Below are 17,145 nucleotides of genomic sequence, written 5' to 3' on the forward strand. Positions count from 1 at the left end.
ATCTGTGTTTGATCAGTCCAGGCGGAAAGGAGGGGGTGGGGGTTGTAAAGAGACTGTGAAAGCATTCCAGAGTAGTGAGAGAGACCCAGAGATCAGAAAGAAAAGGCGCCGCCCCCACCCCGCCTCCAAAGCTAACCGGCGGGCTTGAGGGGAAGAGGCCGACTGAGTCTGACTGCACACTGCACACTCGTTCTACTCTGGCCCCACTCTCCAGGCTGCCATGGGGCCCAGCACTCCTCTCCTCATCTTGTTCCTTTTGTCATGGTCCGGACCCCTTCAAGGACAGCAGCACCACCTTGTGGAGTACATGGAACGCCGACTAGCTGCCTTAGAGGTGAGGGACTCTTTTCCAGCCCAGCCTGGAAGGATTCCACATCTTCTGTTGGTTCAACCAGTTTGTCAAGGGTCTGGGGATGATAAGGTGGGGCTGTGTAAGAACCGACAGAAAATTCTGTCTTTTAATAAGAGGATCCTCAAAATTATAAGCCTTCCTCTTTCCCCACATAGAACAATTCCAAAGCAAATAGACCTTTGTATTTTACCCCCAGGATTAGGTGGGATAAGGTCACAAATGAAAATGAGAGCCAAGATGTGGGGTTGCATCTCAGGAGGAGTTAATGATTCTATTGAAGTTGCAGGTTCCCAGAGACTCTGCAGCTGCCTGCTTTTTAACAGTTAATGGTCTATAGTGCCTTAATTCCCTAGAGCAGAACTGTATAATGGAGCAGAGACCCTTCCCACCTTCAAGCACTTAGACCTCCCTGGAGGCTCAGATGACTCAGTGGCCCTGCTCACAGAGAACACAGGTTGGAGGCAGGGAGTCGGGGCAGGGGCCTAGGTGAATCTGAGCCGGGCTCTTTGCACATTTAGCACCTCAGAACATCTGGTTTCCTTTTCTGTGGGAGTAGAAGGGGATATTGAAGCCTGGCTGAGTTTGCTCTTTTTCCCATTCCTGACTCCCTGGTTGGGCCTCTCCCTGCTTGGAAGTTGTAACCCTGCAGCCTCCCTCCCGGGCCCCCATCCCTTCAGGAACGGCTGGCCCAGTGCCAGGACCAGAGTAGTCGGCATGCCGCAGAGCTGCGGGACTTCAAGAACAAGATGCTGCCACTGCTGGAGGTGGCAGAGAAGGAGCGGGAGGCACTCAGAACTGAGGCTGACACCATCTCAGGGAGAGTAGACCGTCTGGAGCGGGAGGTTGACTATCTGGAGACCCAGAACCCAGCTCTACCCTGTGTAGAGTTTGATGAGAAGGTGGCTGGAGGGCCTGGGACCAAAAGCAAGGGCAGAAGAAATGAGAAGTACGATATGGTGACAGGTAAGTGATCTGAAAGCAGGCTCCTAACACTCTCAGAACCTGTATTCTTCCTTGCTTCTTTTTCTCTCTGTCGTGGTCCACTGTGGCTCTATCTTCTGGGATCTATATTACAGAAATCTCTGGTCCACTAAGGAGAGTTTCTGGAGACCCAGGTCCCTGTGGTGTCTTCTCTTTCTCAATTCTCCATGAGAGTAGAGGCATCCCCTGAGCAAATGCCCAATTGTTCTCCAGATAGTTCACCCTGGAGGAGTTCCTGCTATAGGCATCTAACTCTTGCCTCTATTTCCTTTTCTTGTGTTTTTCTCCTTCCCCACCAGACTGTGGCTACACAATCTCTCAGGTAAGATCAATGAAGATTCTGAAGCGATTCGGTGGCCCAGCTGGTCTGTGGACCAAGGATCCATTGGGGCCAACAGAGAAGATCTACGTGTTAGATGGGACACAGAATGACACAGCCTTTGTCTTCCCAAGGCTGCGAGACTTCACCCTTGCCATGGCTGCCCGGAAAGCTTCCCGAGTCCGGGTGCCCTTCCCCTGGGTAGGCACGGGGCAGCTGGTGTATGGTGGCTTTCTTTATTATGCCCGGAGGCCTCCTGGAGGACCCGGAGGGGGTGGGGAGTTGGAGAACACTTTGCAGCTCATCAAATTCCACCTTGCAAACCGAACAGTGGTGGACAGCTCAGTATTCCCAGCAGAGGGGTTGATCCCCCCGTATGGCCTGACAACAGACACGTACATTGACCTGGCAGCCGATGAGGAAGGCCTTTGGGCTGTCTATGCCACCCGAGAGGATGACAGGCACTTGTGTCTGGCCAAGTTAGATCCACAGACACTGGACACAGAGCAGCAGTGGGACACACCATGCCCCAGAGAGAACGCTGAGGCTGCCTTTGTCATCTGTGGGACCCTGTATGTTGTCTATAACACCCGCCCTGCTAGTCGGGCCCGCATCCAGTGCTCCTTTGACGCTAGTGGCACCCTCGCCCCTGAACGGGCAGCACTCCCTTATTTTCCCCGCCGATACGGTGCCCATGCCAGCCTCCGCTATAACCCCCGAGAGCGCCAGCTTTATGCCTGGGATGATGGCTACCAGATTGTCTATAAGCTGGAGATGAGGAAGAAAGAGGAGGAGGTTTGAGGAGCCTCCTTGTGTTCTGAATCTCTCTCACCCCTGTCCATTTATACTCCCACTAATTTCCTGCTCCTCATTCTTCAAATGTGGGCAAGTTGCAGCTCAAATCCCCTATTTTTTAGCCAGTGGCAACCAAATTCTCATAGCCCCTTAATTTCATATGGAACTCCAGATCCTGAGTAATCCTGTTAGAGCAAAGAGTAAAAACTAAATTGTTCACGCTTCTCTCCTGCCCCACGTTAACAAATCTGAGGCCAAAGATGACTCAGACCCAGAGCTCTAACCCTTGTATGGGGGCAACCCCAGGGAGCAGACTAGCATGTTCTTGCCCTCGGTGTGACTTAGGGGAGAGAGGAATAGGAGAAGACTTCCAACTCTGCCCTGTCTCCTTACTCCTCCCTGCAGTGTCCTGAAGAATGGGACTTTCTCCATGTTGTTTTGTATTGCAACATTTTGCATTAAAAGGAAAACACACTACTCCTCTCCTGTGTTTGTTTGGGGTAGCCCACAGATCAGATTTCTCCCTGTTACCCTCCATTTTCTTCCTCCCACCACATCCCCACTCCTTAAGCCACATTAGGGATTTGGCTGGGCTCCCGTTGCTGAGCGAGATTTTACTGTTAGGCGCCCTGGAAGCGGCTGAATCTTGCCACTTCAGGAGACTGGATGAAAGGCCTCCTGCCACACCCACTGTCATCTACAGCCACTACCCCAGAACCTCAATGGCACTGTGCCTCTGGCCATGAGACTCTGAGGCCCAGGGGTAGAGCTTCCAATTCCAATTCTCAGCAGATTTGGAGCCAGAAAATGGATGTCGATTCCGTTGAAGTGTAGTGTGGAAACCAGAGCCCTAAACGCATGTGTTTTTAGTAATAACGTTAAGTCTCACCTCTGAAGTGGACTCTGCCCCCCACTCCCACCCCCTCTCCCACCCCCACTCCCACGTCCAGCGTTGGGCTCTTCCCCAGGCGGGTTGCACAATCGTTCTTGGTCTGAACCGCTCTGATTTTCCTGCTGCCACAGCGTCTGCGGTTTGGGCAGGGAGGAGGGGCAGTGACCGTGTCCCAGATGCCGGTCTTTCCCCGCTTTCCTCTGCACCCTCGCCATCCCCCCTGCCCACCCCAGCCCTGAGCCGGCTGAAGTCTGTCCAGAACTCCTGGAAACTAACCCTTTCTGGCCCAGCGCCCTGGCCTCTGGCGGGACTGCAGAAGCGGGCAGGGGAGGGGACGAGGGCGCCAGGATTCGGGCCGCAGTCGCTAGGAGTCTGCAGCTGTCCCCACGGCCCCCACCCCGCCTCGCCCCGTCCCCGTGTCAGGGCCAGGCTGGCCGAGGGAAAGCCACTGCTTTCATGGAGCAGTTCACCTCGGCGGCCCCGGGAGTCCTCTCGGTTATTCACCCCGGCGGGGGCGGCGAGCGCAGCCCTCCTTCCCGCCCCGGGACCCTGCGAGCCTCCCTTTGTCTTCTGTCCTCGGTCGGCAGGAAGGGGACAGAGAGGCCGCGCGCACCTCACCGCGGCGCCGCTGTAGGGAGCCCGCTCCCACTCCGTTCCCTCCTAATGTGGGGCTGGCAACGGTAATGACTGCCTGTCACCTGTCACCGCCCGGGGGCTGCCCACGGACAGCTGGCTCCCGCGGGCACTGCGCCCCGGGGCGGCGGGGGGGGCTCGGCGCGGGCGGCAGAGAGAGAGAGAGAGAGTGTGTGTGTGTGTGTGTGTGTGTGTGTGTGTGTGTCTGTGTACACGCATGTGGCAGGGGGGCTTGTCTGTGTGTGTGTGTACACGCATGTGGCAGGGGGGCTTGTCTGTGTGTGTGTGTACACGCATGTGGCAGGGGAGCTTCTCTGTGTGTGTGTGTACACGCATGTGGCAGGGGGGCTTGTCTGTGTGTGTGTGTACACGCATGTGGCAGGGGGGCTTGTCTGTGTGTGTGTGTACACGCATGTGGCAGGGGAGCCTGTGTGTGTGTGTGTGTGTGTGTGTGTACTCACGCATGTGGCAGAAGAGCGTATGTGTGTGTGTGTGTGTGTATGCACGCATGTGGCAGAGGAGTGTGTGTGTGTGTGTGTGTGTGTATGCACGCATGTGGCAGGGGAGCTTGTCTGTGTGTGTGTGTGTATATGCACTCATGTGGCAGAGGAGCTTGTGTGTGTGTGTGTGCTGGTCTGAAGCCGGAGGGTAGGGCTGTGTCCGTGAAGTTATCTGGATGTAGCACCGAACATCAGAAGTTGCTTTTTGACGACCCTGACTAAAGAGTAATTCTGAGACTCTGTGTGTAAACGACATCAAGGAACCATTAATAGGAAGTACAGTCTTCATGCCTTGTCAGTTCCATGAAAACTAGATCCTGCTGCCTCACACATGTGTGCTTGTCTTTGGGGTATCTTTCTTTGCCTGCTTCCTCAACAAGAAAGAAAAAAGCAGCTTTTTTCCCCCTAAGGTTTAAAATTTCTTTTGAAAAGTTCACTCAGACTTTTCGGAAAGGGCAGAAATCTCTGGGGCCTTGTCATTTATTACTTTTATCTTTTTTTCCATTTGGCTCCTATACAACAGCTAGTGCTATTTTGGAAGCATTTTGGAAGGTGAGGGGAACTTTGTGGGTAGATCCAGTGAACTGTCCAATTCATTAAACTAAATTATCTGCTGCTCAAGGAGACAGCCTTGGTGGCTGAATCCTATCATCAAAAAGCAGCCTCATCACCTCTTCTCAGACCATCTACAAGTCATCACTTGGCAGAAACAGCTTATTGACACAGGACAAGTGGCTCCCAATGGTGGGAGCCTCTTGAGGTCCAAGTGGTCCTTGGCTTCGACCAAGAAGGAATTCAGGAGTGAGCCGACAGAATAAAGTGAAAACAAGATTTGTTCAGAAGCTATAGAAAGTCTTCTCCACAGACAAAGCAGAGGGAAGTTCTCCCTGCGGAAGAGAACCGGCCCCCTGGTTACCATTGTCCTTGTATTTAAGGTCAATGGCTTAATTATAGGCTAAACAAGGGAGGAATATTCATGGGAGGGGTGGTATTTTCCTGGAACCAGGGTGGCACCCTCTATTTCTCCACCATCTTGGTTCTCACTGGTTGGAACCTGCCCTGCCTCCATCCTGTTTTCATCAAGGTAATTTGAAACTTTGTTTTGAGACTTCCTGACTTAGGTTATGCTGCAGCAATGCCCAAAGCAATGCCTAAAGCCATGCCTGAATCAATGCCTGAAGCCAGTGGTCCCCAACCTTTTGGGCACCAGGGACTGGTTTCATGGAAGACAGTTTTTCCACAGATGGTGGGGGAGGGAGGTGGTTTCAGGATGATTCAGCATATTACATTTATTGTGCACTTTATTTCTATTATTATTACATTGTAATATGTAATGAAATAATTATCTAACTCACCATGATGCAGAATTCAATGCGGCTGCTGATCTGACAGGAGGTAGAGCTCAGGTGGTGATATGAGCGATAGGGAGTGGCTTGTAAATAAATACAGATTTTGATTGCTGGCCCGCTGCTCACCTACTGCTGTGTGGCCTGGCTCCTAACAGGCCACTGACCAGTACTGGTCCTCTGCCCATGGGTTGTGGACTGCAGCCCGCAGCCTGAAGCAGTGTCCAAAGCAATGGCCAAAGCAATACCTGCCAATTCTCTGTCCTATTCCCCCCTCAGAGATAATACTCTCCCTTAATCTTAAAGGATTGTAGAAGGACAAAGGTCTGTCTTCTGTAGCTTCTTCCTGCTGGTTTTATGGGAATAGATCCTGCCTAGTATTGGGGGAATAAAAATCTCCAGAAACTTGGTCTAAGGGGCCCAGTTGCAGGATGGTTCCATGTTCTTAATAGATTGGTGGGATGGGTTGGAAGCCTTGTATTAGCATCAGTTTGAACTGAAATTACTGTAACCTGGAAGATACAAATTTTACCAGAGGATTAAACAAACATGGTACAGAGATTGAAAGCAGTTTAACTAATAGGGCCCTAAGAAGGGAAGGAACCAAATGATACTGGACAAACATCTCCTAATAGAATCCCAGACAGTATGGGCAGTGGGGTTATTGATGTTACATAGCCATGTAGCCTGTTGAAGGAAAATGTCTGCCCTTTGTTCTACCTCCCCTGAATCATTAATGTGGTTGCAACAAGATGTGTTTGCAACAGCACTTACCACACTCCCTGTTCAGCCACAATGCAAGATGTCCAAGATGGACAGAAAAGGTCTTTTCCAGGAGGAGGAGGGAGTGTAATGTAAGCATGGTGGAGAAGTAAGGCAAAATGCAAGTTTGGTTAATAACTATGATAGTGACTTGAGTCCAGCCACTAGGAAGCAAGCAAAGTAACGATGACCAGTAAATTATTAGGAAAATACTAACAATGATTAAGAAAAGAAGAGCAAGCACATTCATACTAGTCATTTGAATGAGTGTTACTTAGCTTTCTTGCTGTCTTCGAGAGTCAGCCTTGTGAGCAGGTACCTGAGGTTCTCTATGGAATTACAGGAACATGCGAGGTCCTCTGTGCCAACCTGTGGGGGCTCAGGAGAAACAGGTTTAACCCTAGACAAATGTTCCCAACTAGTTAGTTCTGATAATGACAGGAAAATGGAGCTCATAGGTAGCTAAACAGTTACATTATGTAGTAACAGAGTTATATTAATTTAGATAGAAGCAAAATTATTAAATGTGTCTTAATGTCTCTGAATACAGGCCTGGTCCTTTATTTCATGAAAGCAGTTTATTTTGATTGTTGTCTTTTCCTGGGTCTGAAAACAGGACTTCGGTTAACTTGAATTTGGTGTGAGATACCCATGAGCCAAGGCCCTGTAACTTAATACCACAAGGGTTAGTTAACAATATTTGACACAGATGCTTGTTAAAGATGTCTTGTCTCTCAGATTTCCAGTCAACAAGGCAATAGTGGCCAAACCTTGCTAAGTCAAGGTTGGTGCAGCTGAGAAAACACAAAAGCTAGAGGATAGATCTTTGCAGAGGAACCGAGGCTATATCCTATCCTCCAGTATAAGGAACACAGCAAAACAAATGTTACAGAACTAGGTGCCCAGAACAGGCTTCAGTGTGAGAACAAATGTAACATTGAGGTGCCCCCGCCAAAAAGCAATTATAATATGACTTGAAGAAACTGCTTAGGGTTTGGGAAAAGGGAAAAAAGAGTTAACAGGAAGAGTAGCGGCCTGAATGCCAGCAATAAGAGACCTCAGACATAAGAATAGGTTTTTGTGATCTCAAGCAGCCTAGACAAATTAAGATACCAAAGGTAAGGCTGGAGTTTAAGAGTCTTGGAAGCAAACAACCTAAGAAGCAATAGTCAGCCAACTGCTAGAAAAATAAGTCTTAGTTTTAGGGCAAGTAAAGATAGGACATCAGAACTAAGAAGTGTGAAAAGGCAGTAGGAAAAAAGGAAGAAGAAAACACAAGGTGGTTCAGTTTGCAGAGAAAGGAAACAAATCCAGTTGGCCAGAGTGGTGGTTCACGCGTATAACCCTAGCACTCTGGGATGCTGAGGGTGAGGAGGGGGATCACTTGAGGTCAGGAGTTCAAGACCAGCCTGAGCAAAAGTGAGACCCCCGTCTCTACTAAAAATAGAAAAAAAAAATTAGCCAGGTGTGGTGGTGCACACCTGTAGTCCCAGTTACTTGGGAGGCTGAGGCAGGAGAATTGCTTAACCCCAGAAGTTTGAGGTTGCTGTGAGCTAGGCTGACACCACAGCACTCTAGCCTGGGCAACAGAGTAAGAGTCTGTCTCAAAGAAAAAGAAAGAAAGAAAGAAACAAATCTGGGGTCAGTATGGGTCAGTTATGGCTTATTTTAGCCTAGTAATGTCCCCGAGAGGCCTATTTCAGCCCTTTTACTTGGGATCATCAAAAACAAAGAGAATCCCTTTCCCAATCGACAAAAACCTGAGGACACCAGTGTGTGGCCTACTTCACCCAATGTGTGGCCTATTTCAGCACCTGGTGTCCCCCAGGGGCCTTTTCAGCCCTTTAACTTGGGGTCACCGAAACAATAGGGCTTTGGCATCTCAGAATCACCACAAGGGACCTCTATTGAACAAAGAAAAGAATTTCAAAATAGACTGGGAAAATGACCTGCTTTACAAAGAATGGAAACAATTGCCCAAATAGCTAAAGCAAAAAGTGAAAGGTGGTCTTACTAATAACCTATCTAACAGAGGAAAATAAACTATCAAATAGAAAATATGGAAAATAAACTCACAACACAACTACCCCCTTTGTTTTAATTAAAACACCTGTGATCTAACTTATCTCTAAGACTTCATTTTCTCAGCCTTGAAGAGCCCTAAGTGGACAGTAGGAGTACAAACTCCTTGCTCCAGCTCTTTGCCTCAACTCTTGCTTGACAGATTTCAAGAATTCAGATAAGCCGGAAAGATCACCTACAACAGTTTCAGCCGCTGCTTTTGTTACCAGTCTGCTGAAGCAGAGGTGGGGGTGGCGGGAAGGCCATTTTTACCCTTTAAAACTCCAAACAGCTTTCCTCAATTGCTTATCATTTTTTTCCTCCCTCTGTGTGTCATGCCCCACCTCGGGAAAATAAATAAACTTTTACTTCTGTATATTCTAATCACTGTCTGAGAATTCTTTCTCAACCCCCTGTGAACACCTAGTAAGTTTCCACCCTAACAAAAAGTATAAATGCAGCTATGAAATAATGATAGGCATTCATTTATGCACTAAGACCAAAACAGGTCAATGAGTGACAGTCCAAAACACAGAAGAGATCGAAGAAGAAAGGCAAAAGGATACAGTGAATTGTTGGACTCCTGCTTGGTGTAGGAACAAGTCCCTACCAACTCCCAAGGCCAGAGTCACCCAGTGTCCATCAATTAATTAAATTTGCATGGTGTGAAGATTAAAATTCCTGCCACCCAATTATAGGGGGAGCCATAGTTAGATGGAGTGAATTTATGTCTTTTCATTCAGAAAGAAAGTCCTGAGAACAGAGTTAGAAAGAGAGATGGAATAAAAGGGTCTGATGCTTTAGAACAGCCATCCCCAATCTTTTTGGCACCAGGGACCGGTTTCATGGAAGACAATTTTTCCACCGACAGAGGGGAGGGAGGATATGGTTTCAGGATGATTCAAGTGCATTACATTTATTGTGCGGTCAAACCTCTCTGCTAATGATAATCTGTATTTGCACCCACTAGCAACACCACCTCAGCTCCACCTCAGATCATCAGGCATTAGAGTCTCATAAGGAGCACACAACCTAGAATTCCTTGCATGTGCAGTTTACAGTAGGGTTCTTGCTCCTATGAGAATCTGATGCCACTGCTATATGGTCCTAACTTGGGGTCTGGGTGGCCAAGGAGATGACACAGGAAAGTGACTCCCAATGCTAGGAGCCTCTTGAGGTCCAAGTGGTCCTTGGCTTCACCCTAGAAAGAATTCAGGAGTGAGTCGACAGTATAAAGTGAAAACAAGATTTATTCAGAAACTATAGAAAGTCTACTCCACATATAGAGCAGAGGGAAGTTCTCCCTGCAGAAAAGAACTAGCCCCCTGGTTCCTGTTGCCCTTCTACTTAAGCAATGGCATAATCATAGGCTAAACAAGGGAGGAATATTCATGGGAGGGGTGGTATTTTCCTGGAATCAGGGTGGCACCCTCTATTTCTCCACCATCTTGGTTCTAACTGGTTGGAACTTGCCCTGCCTCCATCAAGATAATTTGAAACTTTGATGTGAGACTTCCTGACTCAGCTAATGCTGCAGGAATGCCCAAAGCAGTGCCCAAAGCAATGCCTCCCAGTGCCCTGTCTCATTATGACCTCTGGTTTGGTTGAACAGGGGAAGGCAAAGGCCCTAATGGAGGAGAGAGGGTTAAACGTCCCAAGAGGAGTTCCACATCTGCCCCACACCTGGCCCTGAGATAGGAAACAGCCAGGGACGGGGTTGCACGGATCGCATCAAGAACCAGGGGGTGCTGCTGCGATGGAGATGGCTGCCCACCAGAGCCGTGGTCCAGATGTTGCTTCCCCATCACAAGACAGTGTTCAGAGGGCTCCCCTCCGCCCCACACTGGGCCCCAGTGTTTCCTGCCCTAAATTCTAAGCTCTCCTCTCTGTTCTCAATATCCTCTCTTCCTTGATGCTGGTCTTAGCATCTGTCCGCCAGAGAAACCAAAGTGTTCATTTTGTTCATTTTAATCAAGGAACCTGAGCCAATGTTGTGAGAGCCCTGGCTGATGGGGAAGGGGAGGGCAGAGATGTATGGAATGAAGTTGTTGATTCAGCTGTCAGTGTTTCCTCTGGGACTAAACAGGAACTAGAGCCCTTTCCCTCTTCTTCCTCCTCCTCCAGTCTCAGATTTTTTTGGATCCCTTCTCAATCCCTCTCCTTGTACAAGTGCCCCTTCCCCCAGGCTCGTGGGAGCGTCCCTTTCCACCGTTCCCATTTCTCTACCTGGTATAGGGCAAAGCATGCCCAATTTGAGGGCTGCTCAGACTGACTGTCCTGGTATTTCTCGGGGCCTTCAGGATAGGTCTCATTAGGGCCTGCTGTCCAGCCTCGCTGTGGCCGTCTTTGCAGTGTGGTCTCTGGTCCAGGAGGGCTTTTGTGTTTCTTCAGCTGGAGAGCAGGCGCTGACCCACTGGCCTTAGCCCGGTCAGCAGCTGCAGACTCTGCAGGCGCCTCTGCCCCAGCAGCCTGGAGGCCAAGGCCCTCCTCCTTTGCTCCCCTGGCCACCAAGTCTGGGAAGCTCTGTTCCACCTGGTCTTTAACTTCGGTTCTTGCAATGCAGAGCTTAATAGATTAAATCTTTATTTATGGATTTAATAACTCCACAGAAGAATTATAAATGTGGACGGCAATGTATTACTTTAAAGGGCAGAGTGAGAAAGTAAAAACAAAGAACTCTCAGCACTCTCTTACCAGAACTTGGATTCTGACAATGCCCGTAGTTAGACGCCTCTCCAGAACATTCCGCATGACCCCTAGGGGTCTACCCAACTCAAATTCTGCCTTCTCTGTGAATAAACACCCTTACTCCCTGGCCACTGCTGGGTGGTCAGAGGGAAAGAAATCAGACTTTCTCTCCTAAGGATTTAGAATTGCAGATCAGAGACAGAGGCATCTTTGCCCTGCTACCCAGAGGCAGTGAAAGCCAGACTGCAGGGGGAAAAGGATGCGGTGGACACCAGAGAGAAGCACAGGCAGGAGAGAAGGAACAGCTGATTCAGGCCAATGTTCACGTCTGGCCTCCAACCGTCTCTCCTGCGGTCACAGTACACTTCTGGCTCTTGGGTTCTATTAATACACAATGTCCAAATCCTTAAAATAAATACCCCCTTTTTTCACTTTGCTTTTTTTTTTTCTTAATTAGTATGACTGGGTTTCTATTTCCTACAACCCAAAGACTCCTCCTAATCTTTACCCTTCCTCCTCATCAAAATATCCCCCCCATCCCCTGGACAGCTGTGCAATGGCCTTGACCCCTTAGAGCATTCCTCTCTGCACATGACCCCAGAGAATGCACTAGAATAAGGAAAGAGCCTGTGCAAGGCCTGTCCTGAATCATTCTACCAAGGCTCACTCAAGTCACACCTCCTCGACAGCTTCCAGATGGCCAGGTCAGTCACTCTTTCCTGTTCTGTTTATTCATGGTGTGTCGTCTCTCCCTCCATTAGAGCCTGTAGCACAGTGTTCTCACAGGCAGCCTGACATATTCGAAAGAGCATAAACTTTGGGGTCAGAGCTCCCGGGATCAGAGTCTGGCTCTGCCACTTACCAAAGTTACTTTATGCCTTATCTATAAAATAATGTTTATCCAACAGGATTGTTGCTGTGAGGATTAGGATGAGATATGTGGACCCTTTAGTAGTGCAATCAGTATGTGGTAGTTCTGAAACCTCACTTCTTCTGAGAAGCTTTTCTGACCATTTCTATCCCCACTCACAGGGGTCAGGTACCTTTCCCACGGCCCCTGTTCATGCTGTGCATATCTCAGTGGGAGCCTGGATCACGGTGTGTTGTATCTTGCTCATCTTTGTGTCCCTAGGGCCTAACACAGAGCCTCACTCATCAAAGGGCTCAATACGTCCTTGTTGAATGAATAAACGCCTGTATGTATTCATCTCCCCCATCAGACTGTGAATCCTTGGAACTCAGCGTATTTGTCTTCAACTCAAGACCTAGCTCAGGAGTGACACGATGCCAGCAAGCAGTAAATGTTCTTGGTAGCAATTTCCAATTCAGTTGGACAAAGACAATATACAGATAAAAACTGAAAGCAGTCACCTTTCAATTGCAGAGTGTGCTGGCCTTCCCACAGTGATGATTTCTAGCGTCTAAGGGGAAGTTCTCAAGCTAGGCCATCACATCTCTGCCCCGTGGCCACAGGAGAGGAAGGTAATAAAACTGCAGGAGGTAGTGGGAAGACCTAGGTGCTCAGCATCTGGTTCATAGCAAGTGTTCTGGAGTAGTTAAATCTGGGTTCCCGGTTCCACCCCTGCCTGGCCACTTGCTACAGTGTGATGTGAAGCAAGTTATTAATACTTCCCCTCTGTGAGCATCTGTACGATGGAGGTCATAGTACCCACTTCATAGATTGTCGTGAGAATTAAATAAATGAAGTAATCTCTGTAAAGCAGTAAGCCCAATACGTGGCACATAGTAGGTACTTGATATATATTATTATTACCGCCATTAGTATCATCATCATTGCATAAGTCTTTTCAGTTAGCAAAGTGCTCTCATGTATTTTATCTCTTTTGATCTTCACAATAATCCCATCAGGAATTTGAGGATTAGAGAGATTAAAATGAGTTGTCTAAGGCCACATAGCTAATAAATATTGGAGCCAGAACCTGTGCCATGGAGGCTGTGTGGAGGAGCTCTGAACCCAGGCTGACTTCAAGTGCTTGCTCTGCCACTTGCTAGCTGTGTAATCCTGTGCAAATCACTTCTCCGAGCTTCAGTGACTGTTTCCTACCTCAGAGACTTGTGGGGCCTGGATGAGCTAGGGTTTGTAAGATATGTAGCAGAGCACCCAGAAAAGCAGGTGCTCAATAAATGCTCCATCCCGGGCCTGCAACTCTTGCCATTGTGACATTGAACAGTATGTCAGTGGCCATCTCTACTTGGCATTATAAGCCATTTGTCTTGAACCAGTGGCTTTTCAGCTCCTTCCTTCTCCATTTGTATGTTGCTTGGTAGGAAGACATGGTACATGTTTCCCATCATGGATCTCTGTGTTCTCGGTAATGGAGGGGTTGACAGGTATCCTGCACCAGCCCTCAGGGGCGAAAGCAAGGTGCACCAGGACATCACCCCCTGTCGGTCTGCCTGGACCAGCTCTGCCAGCAATGACTGTGTGTGTGCATGTGTGTTCATGTACACAGTGCTTCCTTTTTCCTTCTACCACATTTTTGCTCAAAGATATTTTAGTTGTTCAGCATGTGTCTCTTTTTTGACTTATCTTGCTGTTGATTTTGACAGATCCTTCAATGCTGTTTTGCTGGCACTTCACCTTACAGATATTTATTACTGTCCAATTGCACATAATTTTTGTTTTGTAGCTGCTGAATTTTGTGTTCCAGACCTGTAAATCCATGCAGTTGTCAAATGCATGAACTGTTCTCTATTCTGATTGCCCTTTTGGAGGAAGGGAGATAGTGTGGAAAGAGCACGGGGTGGGAGTAAGATGACCTTTCTATTTCTATGCGATTGGTCCATGTGGCTGTGTGACCTGGCTCTGCTCCTTATTAACTGTGTGATCTTGAGCAAGATGCTAACCCCTCAGCTTGTGCCTCAGTTCGCTTATTTGCAGAACAGGATTCTATTACCTGGATTACCATCTCCTAGGATTGTTGAGGTTCAAGCCCTAATGCATGAAGCATTCAGAACTCATAGGAAGGACTCTTAGGAATCATCTACATTGGCTTCTACATCTTACAGTTGAAGAAACTGAAGTCCAGAGAGGCTTTTGAGGGCTGGGACCATGCCTTAGCTCCCTTTCTAGCCCCAGGATTCAGACAAGAGTCAGGCACATACCGAGTGTCCAATAAATATTTTATAAATGAGTTGAGTAACCAGCTCCCAGTGACGTATCTGTGATTTAACCTCTCTTGATGACTCAGAGCTGTTATCCACATCAATTACTATCCTGTGCTGCGCTGCCATGATGCCTTCAGAACCAATTACACTATGTGGAATGTGGCTGTTATGCTTTTCTACTGAGTGTTTCTTCTCTCTCCTCTCTCGCTGTCACCTGTCAGTTCTCCCTGCAGCCACTGGATCCACTTTGAGGAATTTCCATCACTGTTTCTAATCAGCTGTCCACTCTAGTCTGAGGCAGAACAGGGGTAAAAGATCTTTGAAAGATTTAAAGTTGGCACACTTACCAGGTGCCTTTTTTGGACTCACAAGGAGCATGGCAGAGTATTCCTCAGACCAGAAACATTGACAATTTTAAGCTGGGAGAGGCCTAAAAGGCATCTGGTCTAGCACCCTCAGGTCATGCAAGTATATCCTAACTCATGTACCCGATCCAGTCCTTTCACACATGGTGTTAGTTTACTCAGTGACTTGTGAAGCAGATGCATGTTTAATGCTGGTAATGGCTGAGGAAGCTATGGTTTCTACCCCCTGGAATCTCTACTTGATGACTGAAAAGAAGGCCTTGCTAATAAACTATCTAACAGAGAAAAAATTAACTCTCCAGCAGAGAGAAAAAGAGGAATAAACTCACAGGACATAATTGCCCATTTGAAGGGAAAGACCACAGCACAACTGCCCCCTTTGTTTTGTTTGATTAACCACCTGGGGCTCAACTTGTTGTCTTTAAGATGAACCACCTGCGGCATCTCTGAGAGTTGTTTTCACAGCCTTGAAGAGCCCTAAGTGGACTGCAGGGGTTCGAGCTCACCACTTCGATTCCTGCCAGAACCACGTTCCAAGGACTTTGGTAAGCGAGCCACACAGAGAAGAGAAAGAAAAAGGGGAAAAGCCAGACATAGCAGCTTCACTGCTGCTTTTCCTGTTATCAATCTGCCACAATAAAAATTTTGGTTTTTTACCCTTTATAACCCCCAATAAAAAGCCCAGGCCCCTTAGCCTTGGAGAAAGTACTTCTTTCTTTCTCTTGTGCTGAGCCCTTTCCCTGCTTCTCTTTAGGGGAAAGTAAAATAAAGTTTTACATCTCTCTATTCTAATCTCTGTGTTGAGAATTCTTTCTCTACCTGAGCTCCCACCCTAACTGCATCCTAACGATGACCTGGATTTTTAAGCATTTTTCCCTCTCAGTACAGAGGAGGTAAACATACACAGCTGTGAGTTTCTCTTCTGATTTCTAATTATGACCTAGCAAATTCCCTTCTCTTCCCCTCTCTGTTGTTTATAGCCCTCTTTAGTCCTGACTGAGGAGAAATATTTTTTATTTTCATATATTATTTGGACATGTAGGGAAACTTTAAAAATGTAAACTAGAAATACCAAAGGATGGGGAGACATAGAGAAATGTCAATCGTATCACTGGATTTTAAATTGAGATAGAAGTAATCGAGTTTAAATCAAACTTCAGTATTCATTTGAAAGCCTGTAAATTGCAGGCAAATTATCAGCCATAAATTGTGATTTATGTTCTGTGGGTTTTTAATGAGAGCAAGTGAGGCAGAAAAACACTTGTATTGATTCATGGTCTGGAAAGGATCGGGCTGGCTTACCCCTCCCCGAGGGCAGTGTTGTTGAAGGGCCTGGAGCCAACATCCAAGGTTCAAGTTATAGTTCAGCTATTTCTGCCTGTGTGACCTCAGTTTCCTCATCTGTAACATAGCAGCATTATTAATATCTCCCTCACAGGCATGGTGTGATGACTGAATGAGATGGTGCATGTGAAAGTGTTTTGTAAATCATAAAGCTCCACAAATGCCAGCTGCTCTCTTTACTCAATACTTAGCATCCAATGTCTGGCGTCTGTGCTGAGTTTGGGGCAACCAAGGAATGGGACAGGCCAGGAGCCTGTCTGCCAAGGAGGAGCAAAAGGATGATGCACAAATGAAAAGTCATACATAAGGGAGTTGATGATTACAAACAAAAACAAACTGTAGGTATCCCGGACTCAGAAAAGGGGGTATGAGCTCTGCCTTACCTGGACCACACTCTGGGATTGAACTTCTGTGAGTGGCCATCAGCAGGCAGGAAATACAAAGCCAAAGATGGTGTTCAGGCGGCAAAGTCAAATGCCATGACAGTGTCGAGCAAGAGCAAGACCCAACACTCTGTTCACGGAAAAGGAAGAAAATCAGAGGCAGCGAGACGAGGGCCGGAGTCAGGGAAGGCCACTGAGAGATGCTGATGTCTGAACCTGTGTGAGAGGCAGAATCTGTGAGAACACTTTAATCTCAAAGCCAACTGGAACAGACAATTGATTAATTAAAAACTTAATGAACAATGATGGAGTATTAACTGTGTGCTATGTGCTTACTCACAATAGTGAATAAAACAGACCTTGACTTGTCTCCACAGCTTGCAGACTAGTGGGATAAAAAGATGAATAAATAGGCAACTACATCACGGTGTGACAGGTGTTATGTGATGGGAGGACCTTCGACCCCAACCTTGCCTGGGGTAGGGGATGGCTCACCTTCCAGAGGCTCCTCAGCCTGAGCCGGAGGGCAGCGGGTGAGGGCTCCTCTCCACACCCACTGCCACCACTGTCATGATCACTCATGGACTATTGCAGG

General features: G+C 47.7%; 1 protein-coding gene across 2 annotated transcripts; it reads left to right on the forward strand.

Moving 5' to 3' along the window:
- The first annotated feature begins 74 nt into the window (after nt 1-74).
- On the forward strand, nt 75-2,924 carry OLFML3 (olfactomedin like 3). 2 transcript variants are annotated; one of them, XM_045546868.1, is made up of 3 exons: nt 75-334; nt 1,030-1,315; nt 1,633-2,924. In XM_045546868.1, the coding sequence occupies exons 1-3, from the start codon at nt 221-223 to the stop codon at nt 2,451-2,453; spliced, it is 1,221 nt and encodes a 406-aa protein (XP_045402824.1). In that variant the 5' UTR covers nt 75-220; the 3' UTR covers nt 2,454-2,924. The 2 variants fall into 2 exon arrangements, with proteins under 2 accessions (XP_045402824.1, XP_045402825.1); XM_045546869.1 differs by lacking the exon at nt 75-334 and adding an exon at nt 648-826 and having other exon boundaries at nt 1,029-1,315.
- The last annotated feature ends 14,221 nt before the right edge of the window (nt 2,925-17,145 follow it).

Source organism: Lemur catta, chromosome 3, assembly GCF_020740605.2.
Source record: "Lemur catta isolate mLemCat1 chromosome 3, mLemCat1.pri, whole genome shotgun sequence".
Classification (NCBI taxonomy): Eukaryota; Metazoa; Chordata; class Mammalia; order Primates; family Lemuridae; genus Lemur; species Lemur catta.

Coding starts and splice junctions, on each gene's coding strand:
- OLFML3 (XM_045546868.1), top strand. CDS start 221: ATGGGGCCCAGCACTCCTCTCCTCATCTTGTTCCTTTTGTCATGGTCC. Junction 335..1,029: donor GCCGACTAGCTGCCTTAGAG/GTGAGGGACTCT, acceptor CCATCCCTTCAG/GAACGGCTGGCCCAGTGCCA. Junction 1,316..1,632: donor GAAGTACGATATGGTGACAG/GTAAGTGATCTG, acceptor CTTCCCCACCAG/ACTGTGGCTACACAATCTCT.